The 22709-nt window shown below is 45.9% G+C and overlaps 2 protein-coding genes across 6 annotated transcripts in view; one reads left to right on the top strand and one right to left on the bottom strand.

Annotated features, from left to right (window-relative positions):
• Positions 1 to 434: 434 nt before the first annotated feature.
• Positions 435 to 12612, top strand: LOC306821141 (sodium/potassium/calcium exchanger 1-like). Of its 3 annotated transcripts, XM_079339378.1 has the most exons (12): positions 435 to 659; positions 1214 to 2336; positions 5002 to 5166; positions 5788 to 5896; positions 7277 to 7330; positions 7601 to 7651; positions 8274 to 8351; positions 9474 to 9583; positions 9666 to 9911; positions 10580 to 10669; positions 10978 to 11144; positions 11768 to 12612. In XM_079339378.1, exons 2-12 carry the CDS (start codon positions 1386 to 1388, stop codon positions 12015 to 12017), a joined length of 2271 nt encoding a protein of 756 aa, XP_079195504.1. In that variant the 5' UTR covers positions 435 to 659; positions 1214 to 1385; the 3' UTR covers positions 12018 to 12612. The 3 variants fall into 3 exon arrangements, with proteins under 3 accessions (XP_079195504.1, XP_079195505.1, XP_079195506.1); XM_079339379.1 differs by lacking the exon at positions 7601 to 7651; XM_079339380.1 differs by lacking the exons at positions 7277 to 7330; positions 7601 to 7651; positions 8274 to 8351.
• Positions 12613 to 15195: 2583 nt separating this feature from the next.
• LOC306821137 (C-myc promoter-binding protein-like) overlaps positions 15196 to 22709 on the bottom strand; it is a 52800-nt gene continuing 45286 nt past the window's right edge. For all 3 annotated transcript variants that reach the window (XM_079339371.1, XM_079339372.1, XM_079339373.1), the window contains 11 exons: positions 20701 to 21902; positions 19977 to 20184; positions 19551 to 19654; positions 19139 to 19314; positions 18807 to 18974; positions 18536 to 18710; positions 18166 to 18420; positions 17957 to 18074; positions 15709 to 15871; positions 15555 to 15619; positions 15196 to 15337 (listed from right to left, as the gene is read on the bottom strand). In XM_079339371.1, the coding sequence (XP_079195497.1) occupies positions 15201 to 15337; positions 15555 to 15619; positions 15709 to 15871; positions 17957 to 18074; positions 18166 to 18420; positions 18536 to 18710; positions 18807 to 18974; positions 19139 to 19314; positions 19551 to 19654; positions 19977 to 20184; positions 20701 to 21902 (2771 nt within the window). In that variant the 3' untranslated portion in view covers positions 15196 to 15200. The remainder of the gene's footprint in view (positions 15338 to 15554; positions 15620 to 15708; positions 15872 to 17956; positions 18075 to 18165; positions 18421 to 18535; positions 18711 to 18806; positions 18975 to 19138; positions 19315 to 19550; positions 19655 to 19976; positions 20185 to 20700; positions 21903 to 22709) is intronic.

Here is a 22709-nt window from a genome sequence, read left to right as displayed (position 1 = left end):
TGATATAACTTAATTAAAGCTTAGGGAATCCTTCATGGACTATTCTTTATCATCTACTTGAAGTGATTTTGTAAATTCCTGGAAAACGATCTACATTTATCCATCATTAGTCTTTTTCTTCTTGAAACAGACAGTTTTGACACTCACGGGACTTTAGTAGCTCACGTGGAAACACGCACGTGCGTTTTGGACACATCCATATTTCCCTTTAAGTGTTTTATTACGATTTATTCCAGTTCTCGCTCATCTTTATATATATGTTCTGTTCTTCACACTCCTAAAATCCTAAAATCACTCTAAATGCGACCACACCCAAAATCAGGATCAAACTGCTCCTGTCCTCCACTGAACATGTAATTATTCTGCATCCGTCAGGCACCGCGCGCAGATGTCTCACCTCAAACACGCAGCTGCGACACGCTCACACACACCTGTTTGAATGTTGGTGAATGAATACAGCAGCGATATGTGTGAAAGGGAAGGTGAGAGGTGTTCGGCTCCTAATCGTCTTAGCAGCATTATGCTGAGCTGCGTTCAAGCCCTGACATGCGCTGCGCCCTTGTAGCTCCCCAAAACCCGGAGTCAGCATCTCTGCGTCCGTTACGCACAGCTGGAGGGACGCACGGCGGCGGCGAGGAGGCGAGCAGCCGGCGGTACAGGTAAGAGCCCACAACGTGCCACTGTGTTCAGGGTGTTTTATTGATTGTATTGTCTTTATGTTCATCATTTACAAAATGGAAGAAGTGCTTCTAACTCTCCACATCGTCGTTAGTTAAAGAGGCACCTGAACGCGTCTTTTTGTGTTGTTTTAAGAAACATGGGAATGTTAGTGCACGGTGAGTTGTGTTTACCAATCTTCCTTTTATAGTCGATTGATACACGCGCGAGTTTTAACACCTCGCGTGCGTGTGTGCGCGTGCACGCTGCAGTACATGTAGATTTGCCTCATTTTTGGAAGTGAGTTCTGAATCCTTTCTGATCATGTTGAACGTGATTTGTGTGGACTCCTGGTTTGTGAGAAGCCAGAGTGATTATGTAGCCATAGTAACAGGTGGCTGTCTGCATCCTCACCACACACACACTCACTCACACACACACACACACACACACACACACACACACTCACGCACACACTCACAGTAGATCTGCCTCTGCAACTATGCGAGCTAAGAGGACATTAAAAACATCTTCCTGGTGTGTTTTCTGTTTGTAGTCTTTCCACTGGTTGACGCCGTCCTCCGTAGAAGATGAAACACACTGTGTGTGTGTGTGTGTGTCTCCTCCTCGTCAGCGGCGTCTCGTCGCCACTCATCTCTGCTGAAACCGTCAATGAATAGCGATGCATCTGCCATAACTTCCTGTTGGCTGTGGAGACCGCAAGGACCATGAACGTGCACTCGCCTCCGAGGAGGAGATTCAGGCGCGGTCGCCTCCTCTTCTTCGTCTCAGGTGTGCTTCTCTGTCTCGTCTACACTCTGACTCTGAAGGCCGGGCTGCAGGAGCCGCGCGCCTCCGCCCAGACGGGCGATGGTGACGTGGTGGAGGTGAACATCCGTGAGGTGAGGGCGTCCAATGAGACAGCGGAGGAGGAGGAGGCGGCGCTGTCACCTGACAGCTCCAAACCTCCCCTGGTGTTCGTCGTCAACCGGACGGATATTGAACAATGTATCTACGTAGATCCTCAGCCCCCCAAACCTCCACCACCTCCGGCCACAGCTCCCCCTCCTCCCCCGCTGCAGCCCCCCCACAGGAAGGGAGACTTTCCAGAGGACCTGTTCTCGCTGGAGCAGCGACAGCGAGGCTGGGTGGTGCTCCACGTCGTGGGCATGATCTACATGTTTGCAGCTCTCGCCATCGTCTGCGACGAGTTCTTCGTCCCCGCCCTGGAGGTCATCACCAGCACGTTGGATATTTCTGACGATGTAGCCGGGGCGACCTTCATGGCGGCTGGAGGCTCTGCTCCCGAGCTCTTCACCTCGCTGATCGGAGTCTTCATCTCCCGCAGCAACGTGGGCATCGGGACCATCGTGGGCTCGGCCGTCTTCAACATCCTGTTCGTGATCGGGATGTGCGCCATCTTCTCGAGGGAGATGCTGCACCTGACGTGGTGGCCGCTCTTCCGAGACGTCACCTTCTACATCCTGGACCTGATCATGCTCATCGTCTTCTTCCTGGACAACAGGATCCTGTGGTGGGAGAGCGTCCTGCTGGTGCTCGGCTACGTCAGCTACGTCAGCTTCATGAAGTTCAACGGTCAGATCGAGAGGGCGGTGAAGACGCAGATCAACAAACACGTGAGCATCGTCAAAGTGTGGAGCGCCGACGAGCCCGAGAAGGTGAGACACAAGGTCGGACACAAAAATGATCCACAGGAAAACATGCAACACCAATCATGTCAGGATTTAGAAAACAGTTTCCGTCAGTCTGTCGATTCGTTCGTCAACAACAGATCCAAACTTTGGTCTCAGCTCCTTCGCCGATCTCAAATCGATCGCTAAAATGTCTTCAGTTTGAGTTTCCTGAAACAGTTACGCAGCTGTTGTGAGAAAAGAATCAACAACAATTAAACGTGAAAGCACAATAATAACAATGCATTCAACAGACGGAAATCATTTCTTATCGTCTGAATCCTTCGATTAGCTTAAAAAACAAACGTGGAACTTTATCGTATAAAAGTCGGGTTTGCTCTTTAGCTTCCAACATTTACAGACAATTATTGATCAGACATTGACAGAAATACTCCACACATTAAGTAAGGATGAATATTAAGTCACCTCACACGGCTCATCCTTAAATATTTCATAGCAACAGATGGATGGTTTGGTTGTCATGGCAGAGTCTCGAGGGGATCAGCAGCTTCTTGTGCAAAATCACAAAATCTGTTAACATGAACTTGTTTCTGTTGTTCAGGATATTAAAGTTTAAACATTTGGTATAAAATGATGCTTCAGACATCGAAATGAAATCAGCAATGATGATGTCATCACTAGATGAAAACATGGGATCAGATGCATGCTTTGTATTCCTCTCGTTCACACTAACTTGCCGCTGAGGTCGAGGTCAGAGCACGCCGTGCAGGAAGTCGCGTCACCTCGCTGTCGGTTGGGCGAGCTCCGTTTGCTCAAAGAGTCCAGGACGAGGCCTCAGAAGGAGGGGGGGGGGGGGGGGGGGGTCCACATATCACTTATTAATCGTCGTATCATGATGAGCTACGTGCTAACAGGATGTTTTTCTATTCTCGTGGGATTTGTTGGCAGAATAAAAAGCAGTCACGTCCTTTGATGTGCAGTTATCAGCAGGAGAAGAGAAACCGGATGTTTCTGCAGCGTCGGATATCAGACAGACGTCCATCTCTGCACACAGAATCGCCTTTGTTTCCTTTCATCTGCTCACGGTTTGCTCTGCTGCTGGATTCAGTGTGTGTGTGTGTGTGGGGGGGGGGGGGGGGGGGGGGGGGGGGGGGGGGGCAGTGATTTGTGGGTCTGAACAGATGACAGCCTGTGTTTGTGTAAAAATCCTTTGATGATGCTGAACAGAGAGGACTGCAGGTGTCACAGTGATGAGACTGAAACGTCACAAACCCCGATATGATAAAAGAAGAGCAGAGTTACATTCACAGGTTTTTTTTGGACTGAACAGCAGCAGGCAGAGAGCCGTGAACGTGCAGCTCCGTCATTAACATGCAGCGCTGCGTGTTTCAGCGTTTCAAGTATCCACACACAACATTCTTCAATTACCCCGAAGCACGTCTGCGGTCACTGCTCTCCCCTTCAATCACAGCTCGGAGCTTAATGACGCATGCTGCCACATTAATGGGTCACAAAGACGGACATGTTAAACATCCTCTTCCAGGAATCCACCGTGCGGCGACACTCATAGCAATCGATTTGTGCCTTTTTTTTTTTTACGTTTTTCCAAGCATGTTTTGTCTTTTCATGTTCAGAGGAAAATCGCACTAACAACATGTTAACAACAAGACGTGAAAGGAGTCACAGATTGGATCTGAACCACAATCTGAATTAAAAAAAAACAAAACATGAACATGAAAATGAAAAGAAGTCAAATTGAGTTTGTGTGTATTTCACCACTCGAAAGGCTGAACACAACAACGCTCTGATTGGTTGATAGTTTCACTTCTGCTGCATGGGTCATTAACATCAAACCTGGAGGATGCACCACACACACACACACACACACACACACACACAGGAGAGGCTGTAACATGCAGTGGATTATTGATTATAGTGAAAAATTGGATTGAAGCTGTGTTCCTGTGTGAACATGTGGATCAGACGTTTTCTTCTGTGGTGCCGTAGGGAAGCTCAAAAAGAGTGTTTTTGAGGTATCACATGTCGAGGCTCGGTTCAGATTGAGGTGAGGCTCGATGCTAAACGTGACTTCACCCTGTATCTCTTTAACTCGGTATTTAAGAGGTCTGGGAGGTTCACACCAGGTCAGGAGCTCTGAGAGGTAACTGGGACGTGTCCCATTCAGCAACGTTGATTCGGTGAGGTAGTGAAAGAAGAAATGTTTGAGTGAGTCAAATAAAAGGGTCAGCGTCGAGCTCCACGCAGCAGACCAAATCTAAAAGGCAGATCTTCTTACGGTGGGATTAACCTGTGAGGGGCTCTGATTAAAGCCCCCCCCCTGTGTCCCCCCCACCCTTCTTCATGCATTATGTGGAGTATCCCAACACCACACAGGCCAAGGTTCCCTCCTGTAAATGCTTTTCTTTTTTTATCATCAAATAAACTTGGAACATGTTGGAGCAATAAATCTGAAAGACAAAGATCCACTTTAAGGCTTAAGCTTCATGATGTGCTTTTTTGCTGAACATGCTGCAGAGTTAGTGAGATAGGATTACTGTATTATACCCAGGTTCACTCTTCACTCTGCCGCCGTCAGCAGCTTTGATCTTCATTAAAACATGAGCTCCAGACACGTTTGGATTTTCTGAAATGTATCCGTCTGAAATCCACGATGTGCTTACTGACTGTACAGGAGAGTGAAGCTCCGTCTGCACCTCCTGTTGCTCCTCCTCCTGTTGCTGCTGCTGCTGCACCAAAAGCTGACGATAAATCCAAACAAGAGGCTGAACCCTCTCCCGTCACCCCACAACGCCAAAAAGCGCCGTCAGAAGCAGCGGAGGACAAAACACGACTCAGGGTAACAAGAAGTCACGTTTTCTTTCCCCTTTGTGTCGACTTCATTCTTGAACATTTTTTAGAACTTTTACGTCATAAAATTGTGAATTCTTCACATTAGCAGGCGTTCATTTTTAAATCACACACTGTAAATACTCGGTTTTCTTTTCTAAATCCTCTGACAACTTAGCTTTTAGCATTCAAATGTGACTTTGTAAGGTCATCGCTGATAACGAGCTCTTAGGTATTTATTTTACAATTCATGTATCGGACACTTTTATCCAAAGCAACAAATAACCGAGACTAAGAAGAACACAAGTAAGGATATAGAGGGGAAACATGAAGTGCAAACAAACAGCTTTGAGGCTGATCGGACACACAGGTGCTGACAGGAAGTGACCAGGGGCAGAGCATCAAAACCATCTTAAATACCATCATCATCATCATCATGAAGGTCGTAGGTGTTCATAAAGAGCTGGGTCTTTAGCTTTTTCTTAAAGGTGCAAACGGACTCTGCAGATCAGACTGAGTTTGGAGGTACGTTCCACCACCGGGGGGCGACAGAGGAGAGGACTTAGGATCCTGTTGTGAAGGTTTCATTGGCTGTCTTTTGATCTCTGACTCTGTGACCCGCTGTCTGCAGGCTCGCCCCGTCCTGCAGCGAGGCGGCAGCACGGCGTCGCTTCACAACACGTCTCTAAGGAGCACCATCTTCCAGCTGATGATCCACACGCTGGACCCTCTGGGAGAAGGTAACGACCTTGAAACAACGACAGTTTAAACGTGCAATCAGGTGGCCGAGGTGAGAAATTAAAAAAACGACATAGACAGTCACATGAAGATTACGATCCACTAGATTTAACTTTCTTTGAAAATGAACTTTGAGGACGATGATTTTGAAGGTGGCATTCCCTCAGTGCTCCCTCTGCATCCACCCCCTCCCCCTCTGTGCTCCCTCTAAAGCCACGCCCCCTCACTTACATGCACGAGTGAGGGCTTGTGCACGCAAAAGGTAGAGAACGGTCAGGGAGGCGTGTGATTGGTTAAAAGGATTTTCTATCAAGTGTTTTGCCGCTCGTCCCAACGTTTTCACATTTTATTAAAAATGACGAAAACAACATCTCAGTTCACTTCCTCATGATCACCTTATCCCTCTAAATGTTCCCGGACGCAGCGAAGTAAGTCAGAGTTACATCATGAACCTCAGAGATCTTCATCCCGTCCTTGAACTGACCGTGCCGTCTCTCCTCGCTCTCACAGCGACCGGCCACCGCTGAGCCTTAAGCAGCTTTAAACGCAGGGCTAATAGAAGCTATATAACAGCCAGCATGCTAACGGATCAAGCTCTTTATCTCTGTGAAAGTGATGCAGCAGAGCTGAGACTTCTGTAACACGGCACGTGTGCACACAGACTTCACTTATGAATAGGATTTATTTACCTTTCCTGTCTGATTATTTCTGCTCTAACTAAACTCTTAAAGTCAAAACTTAAAGGGACACTTCACCCATTTGCATGAAGCTGTGTATCATTAGAAACATGGTAGTAGTGTTGAATGGTCGTGAATCCAGCCCTCATTTTGCCCTGAGACGAGAAAAATATGTTTTTCTTTGCCTGGAAGTTTTCTTCATGTGATGCAACATGACGCTTTTTGCATCACATGAAGAAAACTTTCAAGCAAAGGGCAAAATGAGGGTTTTTTTTATCCAGTAACGTTCATTCAGATATGGAGAAGCTCAGTCCAGATGTTGAAGCAGATGCATCCTGTGTAAAGTGTCTCTGAGTCGTCTCGCTGGCTGCTTCACCCTCTTACATATAAGAGCTGTTTAAGTGAAGCACTGCAGAAGAGAAGAATAACATACTCACTCATTATTTGAATGTCATGTAACCATTTTTAGACCACAGACGGTCTTTCTGTATAAACGTTCATTCAAGGTGAAGCTACGAGCTAACTCAAGGAAGCTACCATTAGCATGCTAACACAACGATGCAGCTCGAGGACAGTTTTGTCTTTGCACTTTGCAGCGTTTAGAGCCTAATTATGGCGCGTTGCACTTCGATAACTCCTTTGTGCAAACGCCATCGAAGAAGTCCAGGGAGGACTTTAATGATCTGCTGTGGGTTTCTGTCCTAGAGTCAGACCTCAGAGGGGCCCAGAAAACCCCCGGCCCCAAAAAATCCAGGCGAGGTGAGACAAAGAGAAGGAGTCGCCGCGTGCCGCTGTTTTGTGTCGTTTGTTGATCGTGTTCACAAACTTCATCTGCATTTTTATTCATCTGTCATCACAAACCTTTAAAGAGACGGTTTAACATGAAAAGAATATTTAAATAATAATTTACATTTAGCTCATTAAAGAATATATTTTACGTGCCTTCATGTCGTTGCATGAAATATAAGTTTGAATCCGTAGGAGACGAGAAATGTTCAATATTAATCCTCTTGAATCTCCGCCAATCAGAGACGTCCTTTAATGGTGATGTCAGAGCAGAGGCGTCTGTGCACGGGAAAGGTACGTTGTTGTTGTTGTTGTTGTTGTTGTTGTGTCTTAACTCATTCTTGACGGTCGTCGTGTTTTGACATCAGAGGAAGTTTTTCTCTCTCCTCGTTGTCGCATGTTTTTCGTCTTTGTATGTCGTCGTGACGGATCTCTGACCTCACACACCGGCTGTTTGGAAAACTTTGAACATTAATCACACAAGTCTTACAAAAAAAAAAAAAATCAGTTTGAGCATCTTTTATTTATTATTTATTTCATCTTCACATAAAAGCTTTCATGTGATTTGAAAGACTTCCAAATGAGTCTGCAAAAACATCCAAACATGAATCCAGATGAATCAAATCTGACATTTCCTTTTGATTTAATGCACACGTAAGAGTCCATAACTCTTTTATTCTTCTGCTGATTTATTGGACATATGATTAAAAATGAATCAAAGAGACGATATAAAGTGATCAATATGTAATCAAGATTCTGCCTCATGTCCAGTCTACGGAGACTGCACTCACACTTTCAAACTGGTCCGTGTGTGTTTGCGTCTGGGGGGTTTGAAGGCATGCTGACTCGTCTGTCGACAAAGAATCATTGTTTATAGTTTCATGTTGTTTTTGGCCGACGATTCTCTGAATTGCAGCAAAGAACAAAGTCAAACCGGTGAACGCCTCTCGCTCGGGCAAATTACAGAGCAAGACTCATCTGCCCTGCTCTGAAGGTGAGTGAAGCTCGTTAAAGGCTCAATTCAACATTTTGCAACGACATGAAAAAGGCTTCTTTCCTTTGCTATGACAGTCAGACGTTTGAGATGAAGAGGGGGATTTATTGTACGCTTTCTGTGCAGCAGATGCAGAGCTCATAAATACACGCTGGTGCTTCGAGGGGTTAAAGACCTTTTTCCTCCACAATCAGTGCAGCTTCTCCGTGAGTGTGTTTGTGCGTCACAGTGATGAGTGATGAGCTCCTTCAGACTCCGAGGAGCGACGTAAAGGGGGTCTGCAGCAGGCGGCGTGAAGAGGCCTTAAAGAGCCTGAATCAATCAGCCCCAGGATTAACATGCAGATGGGCGTGTGTGTGTGTGTGTGTGTGTGTGTGTGTGTGTGTGTGTGTGTGTGTGAAACCCTCCCCAGCCATTATAGTGGAGCGTGTTTATCTCCAAACACTCAAATCACTCCCGCTCTTCACACCGGCCCACACAGCGACACATAACTATTGTTTGTTTTTATCCACCATTAGCTAGAATCCCTTTTAGTGTGTGGGAGTTTGAACCGATTGATTTGGAGCAGGACGCAGGTGTCAGTATACTTAAGCATGAGGCGTTCCCAGAGACAGTCTGCAGTCTTGTTGACACATGCATGAAACCCCTCAAACTTTTTTTTTTTTTTTTTTCGGGTCGAGCTTCACCCAGAGCGTCTCCTGCAAGTCCTTCAGTATTTCTTCTGTAGGAAGCCATTCCTAATTCATCTCCAGCGACGACTGCAAGACCATGGACTGTCTGCACGCCAGAGTTGTCTCCGTGCACGTCATCAAACTGATGCTTTATGTTTTTTTGTTCTCCAGTTTGTTCTTCACTCTTTGGATTTTCTGATTCTGTCAGACTACACAAATCAAACGTTCTCATTGCATCTTTTTACGCCCTGTCTTGCCTCGGGAGATGTACATATTTATAAATATATTTAAAGGTATATCTTGGATCTCTGACGACCTGAAGTGAAATGTTTGAGGTTGTTGGATCGTGGCCTCTGTCTCGTGATACGCATCGTATCGTGGGGTTTGTGGGAAATCCCCAGCCCCAGTGCATGTGTGAAGACGGCTTCTGATTCTTCCTCTTTCTCTCCAGACGATGATCCAAAAACAAACACCGAGCAGCCCGGTGCAGCAGGGGGCGCTGCAGTCGAGCCGTCCACATCACAACCTCCGAAGACGGAGGAGACGAGTAAGATGGAGAAGGTAAACCGAGGTCAGGGGTCACGGGCGTTTCAAAACGAGCGTCTGTGCAAAAAGCACACTGATCTGTTTGACTCCCCTGCAGGGGGCGTCAGAGGGCGGCGCTGAGGACGACAGCGGCGGCGAGGACAGCGGTGACTCCAGCGAGAGTGAAGATGACGAGGATGATGATGATGATGATGGAGACGAAGAGGAGGAGGAGGAGGAAGAGGAGGAGAGTGAACCGTTGTCTTTAGAGTGGCCTGACACCAGCAGGAAACGGGCCACGTATCTGTTCCTGCTGCCCATCGTGTTCCCGCTGTGGCTCACGCTGCCCGACGTCAGGAACCCGGTGAGCACGACGAGACGCCGTCACACATTCTTCAATTTATTAAATTATTGAAAAGTGGCACAAAGGGGACACACTTTTCATTTTCTTCTTGAAGAGGTTTTCTCCTGGTTGATATTTATTCTCAGGTGAAATAAATAAATGTGATCAGACCCAATAAGGAAGTGTGATAAAAAGAGACATTTTTCATCTGATCCAAAGTTATTCATCCAGATCAGGAGTGTCCAAAGTGCGGCCCGGGGGCCATTTGTGGCCCTTGAGTGGATTTTTTGTGGCCCTTGACTTCAAATCGAAGAATCAGAAGATTTTGGCCCCAGGCCTCATCAGATATTTCGTTCTTTTTTTCTTTTGTCATGTTAGCGAGGGAGACCTATAGAAGCCTGACTATTCTTTCCAAAAAATTAGAACACAACAGTTTCCCACTGCAATTAGTTATTGTGTATTTACATTATTTTTTGAAGAGGTCAAAATACAAAAAGTTCCTTCCAATATTTAAAAAAAACAACAAAAAAAAACCCTGTGGCCCGTGAGCGATTCTAACGCGACAATTTTGGCCCGCAAGAAAAAAAGTTTGGACACCACTGATCCAGATGTTCAAACTTTAGTCCTTTTGGTTCAGTTTACTCTGAACACGTGTGTGTGATGTTTGTTGTTGTTGTTGTATTGTTCAGGCGTCCAGGCGGTACTTTGTCATGACGTTCATCGGCTCCATCCTGTGGATCGGAGTTTTCTCCTACATGATGGTTTGGTGGGCTCATCAGGTTGGTTGATTTTTACTCTACAGGCTGCAACGTTTGTGTGTTTACAGAGTGAATGAAGGACTTTGACTTTTAGGCAGTTTGATATCATCACCTTTACAAAGTCAAATTCTAACAGAACCCATGAAATTCAAGCATTTTGGTCTCTACTTTGATCTTCTCTAAAAAACTTTTGACTAACAAGACAAAGTTGATTCTGATTTAGGGGGCACAAATCTCTCTGATAAAGATACTGTACGATTATCGAACACATGCAGCTGGGACTTATCCTGTTTTTTTATTTTATTTATCCCGTTGTCTTCTTTGGACAGGTGGGCGAGACTGTGGGCATCTCAGAGGAAATCATGGGCCTGACCATCCTGGCAGCAGGGACGTCGATCCCGGACCTGATCACCAGCGTGATCGTGGCCCGTAAAGGTCTGGGGGACATGGCCGTGTCCAGCTCAGTGGGCAGTAACATCTTTGACATCACTGTCGGGTGAGTGACAGCGACATCCCTCCTATTCGGACACAGGCTGTAAGCTCGACTGATTTGATGATTTGTTATGAAGAAGAATATTCTGTTGTCCCGTTCATTCGTTATAAAACATAGAAAATGTCCCCAATATAGGATTTATCTAATCAGATGGAAAACATGTAAAAGGTAGAGGACCGACATTTAAACCCTGAGGAACGCCAACGTGACTTTAGCAGCTGATTCAGAAACATTTTGGATATAAATTAAATTGTATGATTGCAGGTATTTATTAAATTAACTTGTATACTATAACATTTGTACTGAAGAAATGTCCCTTATACAGCCATAATAAGATCTACTATATTGTAATGTGTAAATGCTGAAACCTTTTTTCATATGGTAGCTCGCCATGGTGGAGCTGGATAATTTTGCTGTACAAGAAGCAAGAAGCTCCCGTTTCAAGGTTGCTAACATGTTAGCACGTTTCTTTGCTAAGAAGCTGCAGTTTGAAACGTTCCTCATCAATAAATCCTTTTTTGTTTCTTTTGTGTTTTTGAATCCCACATTGAAGATTTTCTGTGACGACCGCTCACGTAAAGGACTGAACTGTAAACTTGAATCCTGTTTGTCCTGTCTGGTTTCAGTCTGCCGGTCCCGTGGCTCATCTACACTTTCTTACACAACGGCGACCCGGTTACCGTCAGCTCGAACGGCCTGTTCTGCGCCATCGTGCTGCTCTTCCTCATGCTGCTCTTCGTCATCATCTCCATCGCCGTGTGTCGCTGGAAGATGAGCCGGATGTTGGGACTCACCATGTTCATACTGTACTTTGTGTTCCTGGTTCTCAGCGTCATGCTGGAGGATCGCATCCTCATCTGTCCCATCTCCGTCTGAGCCCACGGGTTCCCACGGGTGTCGATCGACCGCCGTTTTAAAAGACTAACTAAAAGCCGAGACGGGATCAATGCTGTCGTTAGGAAATGTAAGATAGTCAAATACAAGCTTAGAGAAATTCAAAACTACTGGATGCAACTCCAGTGTTTCCTGAACTAACTAGTGTTTTCATGTTCAGCGTATAAAAGGATGTTTTTTTGTGTAAAAAAAAAAAAAGAAGTTTGAATTTGTGGAGAAACAGTGATTGTGTGTGTCGGACTGTCTTAGCTGTGTGATAAAACTGGTGTCATTTTGTCAGATGTTACCGTCTTGTTAAAAACTCTTTTTGGACAGACGTTGATGCAAACGTGTATTTTATTGATAGGAAAACTATCGATGTCTCAAAGTACAATTCCATGCTGCAATAAATTATTTTTTTAACAGTGAGCTGGAGCTGTGTGTGTGTGTGTGTGTGTGTGTGTGTGTGTGTGTGTGTGTGTGTGGTCATTGGAACAAAACAAAAAAAAGGAGTGCAAAGGAATTAGCATGTGTTCGACCAATTCATGTCAGAAAAGTTATTTTTGTTATTTTGTACTTTACACACAAATGTAAAGAATTTTTTTTAACAAGGAAAAGAAGAAAAAAGAAAACAAAAAAAAGTTAAGGAAATAAATAAAAAAATTAAAGAAGTTATTTTGATGGAATAAAACTGGAGCCAAACTTTCTGTTCAGCCACAGTTCAGGATGGAGTTTAAACTTTTCAGTAGACTGAAACCTCGTGTCCACCTCAGCAGACTGATCATTTCAGGATGGATTTTAACCTCCTGGTTTTGTGCAGTTTGGTTTGGATCCATTAATTTGACTTTAACAGCCACAATGCTGCACAAAAAGGTAAAACGTCACTTCGTGTGCGCCTCCAAATCGAAACGAGGATCAAAAAAAGAGAAGGAAAAAAAAAAAGTGGATGGATGCAGCCGGTTCGGGTAAAACGCCTTTGAAATGTTAAAGTGTTTCTGAGCAATCGTGAATATGACGTCTGAGTTGGAGTGTCAACAACACGAGGCGTCACAGGTGAGTGACCTCACAGGTGAGTGACCTCACAGGTGAGTGACCTCACAGGTGAGTGACCTCACAGGTGAGTGACATCAGCACATTTACAGACAGAACAACAGAAGCCGACACACAGAGAGTGAGGGATTTTATTTACACTTTAACAGTCCTGCATGTCTGCTCGCTGTACACAACCTTCAGCACATCTTAAAAAGGAGCCTTTATTTTTTTTTTCTTCACATAAACTGTTATAAAATGTGGTTTCTACAAAGGGTGAGTTAAAATGTACATGTCCCCAGATTCTGCAAAATCATTTCATTTGTACAACTATTACACAACAAAGAATCCACAGATGAGGCCGCAGCGATGAATCAGCTGCTCGTGAGGTCGGTCCTCTTTCTTCAGGGTCAAAGTGCACACGCCAGGCTGACATTCATGAGACCCTCTCAAAGTTTAGACTCGAGGGTCCTCCGTCAAACACGGTGTCCGTTCAGACCACATACATGTGATTTTAAAAACATGGATAACGCATAAAGAAAAATCTCACGGGTCTGTCGACGGAGAGAAAACGCAGAGTGTGATAGAGCACGTCTGATAATCAGATCGGTTTGATGCATTTACTTTTTATGAGTCAAGTTTGAGCGCGTTCATCCATCAGTCAGAGGAAAGGGTGACACACAGTATGAGCTCGTTCATTTTTCACTGAACAGAAACAAAAAGAAGTGAAACAGTGGTTTCACTTGTTATCACTCCTACATGAATGACAGGAGACGAGTGTGATGATAGAAAGTTTCAGACTGTGTCGTCTCCATGACAACCACAGTCCTCGTTCATGCACGGCCTCAGCGGTAAACAGAAATCCTTCCTGCATCTCCTCCCGTCTCCCCCGACGTCACCACCTCGTCTTTTAGTGAAGCGTCTCCAGATAACACTTGACATGAATAAAGACTGAAGCTGACGGTTCGGCGTTCTTCTTCCCAGGAGGTTAAAAGGTCAAAATTCAAATACTGTCTGAAATGCAGCAGGTACATCCTGTGAGCACTGATATTAAGGATCTATTTAGATTTGATATGGTTTCTTCTCTTGATGAGATGTTTGAAACAACTTCTGCAGCACTCCTGGTTATTTTTTTTGAATTTTAAAACAGAACTTTTCAGATTTCTAAAGTTGAAAATAAAGATATGACAAATCTCAATCTTTGAGAAATCACAAACGTCTGCTGCAGGTGCAACGTTTAACTCCCACCGTGTCCCAACAGCATCTGATAAATATTCAAATCTCTGCTCGGTGAATTTTGACGTTGATGAGACGTCGTGTTCTGACTTGTGTCTCAGCTGGGATTTGGACGTTATAAAAGCACCTCTACTTGTTTCTCGTCTTTGAAAAACAAGCTCCGTCTCCGTGACTGAGAGGACTGAAGATAAAAAAGGAGCTTCGCCCGCAGACCGTCTGCTCTCTCCAGGAGGAAACAATCGAGTCAGGCTGATTGTTTTCTCAGGCTGCAGATTGAAACCTTCACTTAACGTTCAGACACGAGTACGCCGGGCTGCGACTCCATCAGCTAACAGTCTGTTCTGAGAGGAGGCGGCGGCGGCGTGTGAGGCCGGTGGAGGCGGTTTAAAAACACATGAAAGCAGATGATGAAACGACCTCCTCACACAAACAACCACAGGACACAACAATAAATAAAGCTTACTCTGTATAAATATTTCAGCTTAAAATAGTTCTAGTATTAGTCTTCATGTGCTGTATGACAATATAAATGTTGCATTATAAAAATCCTCTAGTGTTGTGTATTTACAGGATATTTATATCATCTTCACAGAGTGGAGGCGTCATGTGACAGCGCTGGATGAAGTCAAGTTTATGATGGCGTGTGAGTGTTTGTTTCCGTCGTCTGTCGGATCAGAACGAGCTTTTTTTTTTGTTTCAGGCTACATGAACGCTGAGCGCTGTCTTCTGTACCGGTTTTTTTTTTTTAAACATTCAAACAAACAGTTTCCTCCGATCGTCACCGTAGTGCAACATTCACCGTCCTCCCAAAGGTTTCCTGAGCGCGTCTTCAAGCGATGACGTGTGTGGTGACAGGTTAAGTCCCGATATGTGTGTGTGTGTGTGTGTGTGTGTGTGTGTGTGTGTGTGTGTGTGGGACTTTTACAGGTAAGGCTCTCCAAACGTCCTGCGGCACTCCATCACGCCCGTGCTCGGCGGGCGGTCACAGTTATGGGTCAGCTTGACCAGACTCGGTACGAGGCGGTCGTACGCCAGCTTGTACTCGCGGTCGAAGGCGTCTGAAGGGAGAGGAGCAGGAAGTGAAGATTAGATTAGAGAATCGCTCCCATGATTCCCCCGCCAGCGTCCACCTCATCTGTTTTGTTATCGTTTCGCCCCCTGGTGGCGGAGTTTACATCCTGCGTCGTGTTTGAACCTTGATCTAAACTTACTGAAGCAAATATTCTGAACATATATACGTCTTTGAGGGATCTGACACATGACTGTTGGACTCACCGATATCTATGTTGTCTTTTCCCAGAGCCACGAGAGAGAGGAAGAGGATGTCTCGATACAAACTCCTGAGGACAGAGAGGTCAGACAGTTCATTTCAGACGCTTCAGATTATTGTGAATTCATTTTGAAAAAGTGAATACATGAAGGTCACGACCTCTGCCTCTTGACTCCGAGCGTGTGTCCAAGCAGCTGCAGCAGCTGAGCCATCGGCCGGCTGACGTCGTTCCTCTGGATGCTCCTCACCACGCTCTGCAGCAGCTCCTCGCTGAACGGCTTCTCCTCCTCCACGACTGGCCGGGACAGAGGGTAACCCACATCTGCACACACACACACACACACACACACACAGACACACACACACACACACACACACACACAGACACACACACAGACACACACACACACACACACACACACACACACACACACACACACACACAGAGTTCAGCTGTGGACTCGTGAGGGTCTCAAACGAAGAACATAGATGCACAATGGAAATGTTTGACTCACTAAGATGTTTACAGTCAGATGAAAAGTACCAGAGGCTGGGTATCTCCGTAAATATACTTCAAGATCAAGTTCAGTATTTTAACAACATTAGTTCTGCTGATATGGAACATAAATAAGACGCTTTGCATATTCAAGTTAATGATACGCTGAAGGATGAACTCCTATTCTTCTGTTTTTAACAGCACTCGTTCTCGTTCCTGCAACGTGTCGACCTTTTGACCCAAAAATGGGCCGCTGAGCCATATTCAGAGTGTCTCCAAAAGGTATCAGGTAAAAAAAAATAAGGTTGTAAAAAGTCTATTGTGAACCTTGAGGGGGGGATTATTTAGAGACAGCACAGTGGAAGAGTCAGAAATCAGAGAGAGAGAGAGAGAGAGAGAGAGAGAGAGAGAGAGAGAGAGAGAGAGAGGAATGACGTGCAGGAAAAGAGCTTTACTGTCGGGGTCTTGTTGTTGTTGTTGTTGTTGTTGTTGTCTTCAGTGGGTTACTCTGTGGTCATGTTTGCTTCTCATCTGTCAGAGTATTGTGTAAACCTTCATTTTTCAAAGTGCCTTACAAATAAAGTTATTCTTGTCTTCAGTACCCAGCCCCTTCAGTACTACAGGGACGTCCTCTTTCTTAATAAACTCTGTTTCAGCGAAGGGATGTGAACATTCATCAAAGATGCAAACCTTCATTCAAACGCAGATAAACAACCATCCCTCGGTCAGAATCAGAACATTTGACACTGTACAAAGACACTGAGGCTGATTTTACACAGAAATGCATCGAGCACAGACAGGAAGCAGGTCTGGAGACAGAACAGCAGCACACAGAAAGGAAAGAGGAACTGGTCTGAAGAGGAGAGATAAACACTCACTGTCTAACAACAGAGAACAATTAAGCCCTGCAAGACAGAGAGCAGACAGAGCCTGTTAGCACATCATTAGCCAGCTGCGTCCGCGCCTCCATCGACGTGACACAACTCATTAACACAGACGGCTGCACACAGATCTGATCATCTCTACTCTCTGCACTTAAAGAGTTTTATTTTCTCCTGGGTTTATTTGCAAAGTCTAAATGCACTTTTTGTATTTTTCTACCTTCGTTGTTTTGGGTTGTTTCTTTTTCAGATTTTTTCTATGTGAAAAGATGAGCAAACAAACACACTATAGAAGCATACTGAGCTACATTCACCTGAGAAAAATAAATCTTCTCTGTTTGTTTGAAGTATCGAGATAAAGAAGAAAACCTGCCCAGCCTGTTAAAGCCAGAGGTGCGACATGTTACTGTCATAAAGGAAGCAGAAATCAAGACCTTATTTCTTCCTGGTGAACATTTCCCTAAAAACGTTCTGCTAAAATAAAAACGTTTGATGTATAAAATTAAGACGTGATGATCGGGAGGTAAAACATGAAACAACCCGGAGGACCTCGTCTGCTTTGAATCATCACAGAAAGAAACAAACGATTACGAATGACTTTCTAGTTTGTCTCCCTTCACAGAGACGGGATTAAAATATTAGAAAAATATTTAACCAAATTCACCACTTTCTGAAGATAATGCAGATAAATGATTGATGTTAATTACATCAAATGCTTCATTATTTTATTTACTGATATTGTTGCATTCAGTTGCACGTTTGTTATCGATGCAGATTTCTCCTTATATATTTCCACAGTTTCAGACATTAAGTCAAACAGAGTTTATAGTGGGGCATATTAAAGGTGTGTATTCAATCTGTCCCCCTCTCGTTCATTTCCTCACACTGAAAGTGTTTTCATGCCTTTCTTCTGCGTCACGCTGACGATCATTAAAGTTTAATGCTGCAGTTTCTAAAAAACGAGAGGAAATGATCCGACTGTCTGCTGACTCTGAAAGGTGTCCGACACAAACCGAGCCGTGTGACTCACTGAATGTGTTCCACAGGATGTAGAGAGGCTGGATGGCTTCCTGGTGTAGCTTCAGGTTGTCCCACAGAATCTGGATCAGCACGTGTTTACTGTCCTCAGACATCCAGTGACGAGGGATCTGACAGACGAGCAGAGACAAAGAGAAGCCCGGTCAGACAGCAGACAAAAATACATCCACTTTGAAATTGTGTGTTTAGTGCGCGTCTGACCTGGGAGTCGATGTTGCAGTGATCAGAGGTGAGGATGAGACCGGGCAGGTTGCTGGGCAGGTCCAGCCGTCTGAAGTACCAGACCAGGTTCCAGTAGATGATGGGGTGATGATCCACCATGTCAGCCTCCGTGATCACCGGGTCGCCCTCGTTCTCCAACAGACTCTCCAGCTCCTTCCACAGAACCAGCGGGCTCAGGTAGGGGACCGTCACCGGCTCAGGGTTGTGGAGCCGCCACTCCATGCTCAGAGGGTCCTTGGGGTTAACGAGGGGAGACTACGATGACGCACTTGACATTATACTTTCCATCAAACTGGAAATGAAGTAAGAACTTGAAACTGTTGCATGAGTGGCATCAGACGAGACGTACCGGGGTTTCATTGAGACGGCTCGGCAGGCTGCCTGACGTGGGCACACAGCGTCTGGGAAGAGACGTGTCCTCCAAAGGCTCAAAGGCGCTGACACTGCGGGCCATGGGCCCTCCAGGGGACAGCGCCCCGGGGCGGCGGTCTGTGGGGATGTTGATACCTCTGGTTGATTGAATTCTGTGAAGATTGAAACAACATTTTTTCAGTCGGTTACTTCAAAACATTCTGTAGCAAACTAAGATGTTCATTGAGTCAGCAAAGTTTGTCGATTACCTTCCAGCGCCTGAGCGCGCCTGGACAGGGATCGTAGGTGAGGGAGGGGAGACGGCGGTTGTGGGACAGGGGGTGGACAAGTTGGACGTCCCCGTGTCCAGACCTGTGGAGGCCGAGTACGATGAGGTCATCGCCTCATCCACAGACGGGCTGCCCTTCAGGAAAAGCCTGCGGAGAGGAGGAATGATGAGGAACGTCTAAAGTCAAAAACATATCCACGTTTTTCAGGCTTAATAAATATAAAAAACTTTGTTAAATTATCGCGGATAAGGAGAATGATGGAGGCTTCATGCAGTCTATGAATCAAATACTACAGACGTGTCCTCGTCTACCTGCCGGGTCCTCGCATGTCCCTGATCTCCACGTTGAGGAACGGCAGGAAGGGGTTCCCACAGAAGGGGCAGGTGGTGTTCAGGTTGGAGTCGTCGGCCGTCCAGCCTGCCATGATCTCCTCGTCGTACACCAGACAGTCACACGTCTTACAGCGAGAACAGCTGGAGATCAGCAGCTGGAAACACAAAGGAGTCAGGTGAGCTTTAAAGATGTGCATCGTGGTCTTAAAGACACTTTTAATAGCAATTATTTAATTTCAAAATTAACTGGTCAACTTGTATAAAATGCTGAGACATGCACTGCAAGTTCAGGCGCCGCCATCACCCACTGCAAGCAACCAGACTTGACTCCTCCTTGCAGGTTAAATGTAGATCGGTGGACTACCTCTGCTTCTCACTCTGGTAGTTTTACCTCCATGGCGTAGTTGTTGAAGATGCTGGTGTTGCTGGTGTAGCGCGATGAGCCGAGGTCCGACTTGTCCGGCGTAGGGAAGCCAGGAGGCGAAAGGAGAGATCCTACAGGAATATAAAAAAAATTATTAAATCGTGTTACCTGAAAGGAGGTTATAAAGAGTCAGAACAGAAAATGATTCCTGCCATATTTTTTAATATATTTAAATGAAATTGGCAAACACTCCTAAGGACTCCCTTTGATCATTGGCTGCTGTGATTGGTTTTGATGGTTTTTAATAGGGTGTGCTGAGCTTTTAAAACATAATCTAGGATTGAAACATACGAACAGTGAAAGTGTTTGTGTAAAAGGAAGCTGCTGTTTTGGAATTTGCTGCTGAGGTGTCTCTTTTGAGAATTGGTTTCAGAAACTTTCAGTCTGTCTTACCAGGCAGCAGAGATGTGGGTCTCCCCAGGCTGGGGGGGCCGTCCAGTCTGCTGCGTCGGGGGCTCTTGCGGGGTCCCATCGGGCCGTTTCTCTGAGGCGAGACGACAGAGCTCCCCGACTCCCCGCAGTCTACCTCATCCATCATGGACAAGCAGTCTGGATCTCCAACACCAAGAGAGGACACACTGATGCGATCACTGAGACCTTCCTGCACGGACAGAAGAGAGCAGCTCAGATTTCACCGACTGCAGAATCTTAAAACCAGAATTTCTTTACAGCCCAAAATGATCAGATCAGAAGTTCAGCAGGAAAACAAAAGAAAGTGAAACTGCTTTTATCAAGCAAATCATCTGTGACACACGAGTTCAGATATTATAATCATATATCATATCAACGATGTCAGAGGTGAGCTCATAACCTAAACACATTGGATGAACACTGTGAGACTCGTAAAACGCCACAAGGTGGCAGTACAAGTCAAAGTCCGGCTTCATCTTGGACCTCTGCGTCTGTGATGGCTGAGAACTAAATGAACCAGAACCAGAGAAGTTACAGGCCTGCAATACAACCAGACATGTGGATGCAGCTTCAGGTCCCATTTAAACTTATTTAGAGCTGTTTAAAGAGCAAACTGAAGAAACCAACCCAACATGAAGGTTGAAGGGTTAAATAGTCACAATGCGACGCCTCGTAATTACTTCAGCAATCAGTCGATTTTTTTTACCTTGGTGGGTGTGGTGTACGTAGCGAGACGGGAATACCAGCGGCTGGCCTTCTCGGCCACGCCCTTCCCTGCAGAGACGACGCTGGTCTTGAACACATCGAGCGTCGGGGTGAGCAGAGTGTCCAGAGCGAACGAGGAGGAGGAGGGTGAAGGTGAAGCCAGGCTCATCCTGTCCGTCCTCTCCCTGTACGGGCTGGGTCGAGGACTCGGGCTCGGGGTGGTGCTGGAGCTGCGACGTGGAGGTGACGACCACAGACGTTGACGAGTGATGGTTTCCGAGGGCGAGGGCGGGTGGAAGGTGCGGGAGCGCGGGACTCCAGCGGCCCTTAGCGGGGAGCTGTGGGGTAGGCTGGCTCTGCGGGGGGCCGACAGGGAAGCAGGATGAAGGAGGAGGGGGCTGGCAGGGTCCTGTAGGTCCAGGCTGGGGGTGCGGCTGCTCAGCGGGCTGCCCATGTGGTTCATGTAGAGCTCGATCTCCCTGGCCAGGTGTCCACGGGCGCTCGGCGTGCTGACCTCGTCCCCCTCTGGGTCCTGATCCTCATTTTGCTGCTCGGAATGGGACTCTGCAGCCAGGAGGGACAAAGGGTCATAGCCCTTCTCGATGTCCGTGCGTTTGACAGCCCCTCTGGACGCCTCAGCACTCACACCTGCGTAGCTGGCGCTTCGTCCAACAGGCTTTTTGTGAGATTTTTTAGATCTGAGGTCTCCTCTTACGGAAGAGTTGTCCAAATCCAGATCTTCAAAATCAAAAATGGCTTCTGTATTACTTCTGTCTTCATCGCTTGAGTCCAATCCTTCTGTCTCCTCTTCCTCCTCCATGTCGTCATGACACCTGGCGACGCCAGACTTCCCAGCAGGCCCCTCTTTCCTGCCCAGAACCAGCGATCGAGACTTCATATTCTTACTGAAGTTTGCACCAGAGAGAATTTTGACATCCGCTCCCAGATGTCCTGCGATCTTTTCAGGGTCGGTTTCCCCCTGGCACATACCCAGACCCAGGACAGTTGTGCCGCTGCCATTGCTGCCAACCGTGTCGCCACTCAGCCGGCGGGCTCTCACGCCCTGCCAGTCGAGAGCTGATCCACCGCCGGAGCTGCCGACCACCTCCTCCAGAGCGCTCTTATGTCTCCTGAGCAAACTGTTGGACCTGACCTCGCCGATCTCTTCCAGGGAGGACGTGAAGAGAAGACCTGCAACATGGCCTGAGAGCAAAAAGCAGGATGCAATGTTATTAAAGCATCTAAAGATCCTCCCTCTAACAGTGGACCTAATGCTGGTGGATAAAGAGAAAACTTCAGTGCAGGGTGAGCTGCCATGTGTAAATGCAAATGGAGGCATTTTTCACCCAGACGTCACCTGGATTATTTTTCCTGCAGTCACCTTCTAAACTTTCCACTTGAAGTCGGGGTAAAGCCGGTGTGTAAACCGTAGCACAAAATATTCCGGAAAACTGACTCAGAGCGAGCGGGAGAGGGTGACGCCGTCTTTTCATCCTTCAAAAAGGAGCAATCTTCGAGCATGTAATGAAAGTGCTTCACTATGTCAGCCTGACATTTTCTAGAAACTTCCACGGGTGCTGATGTGAAAACGGCTTCAACTGTGACTGCAAGGTTTCATTTGAAGGCCGGTGCAAAAACAATTTGAAGTTTGACGATTAAAAAGGAAAAATATAAATAACTCAACTCAGTGATTAGTAAAATGTCTCCTGATTGATTGGTTGAAACTGCTGTAAAAACACCTCTGATTTTTTCCTCTGGCTTCCTCTCATCTTTAAGTTACTGGCTCTTTTTAACTATTTTTTTAATGCACATTTTTTTGTCTTGTTTAATTTTGCACTGTGGGATTTTTCCTCTGCTGTCCTGCTTTGTTGCTGTAACACTGTAAATGTCTTTATTTGTGAGATGAATAAATCATTTTATCTTATACATAAACAAAAATCATGAGTAAGAACTCTTTCAAATTAAGCTTCTGACTTTTTTTTATATCCAGGCCCATTTGGGATATCATTA

The sequence above is a fragment of the Symphodus melops genome (assembly GCF_947650265.1).
Source record: "Symphodus melops genome assembly, chromosome: 3".
Classification (NCBI taxonomy): domain Eukaryota; kingdom Metazoa; phylum Chordata; class Actinopteri; order Labriformes; family Labridae; genus Symphodus; species Symphodus melops.
This window is presented reverse-complemented; position numbering and strand designations above follow the sequence as displayed.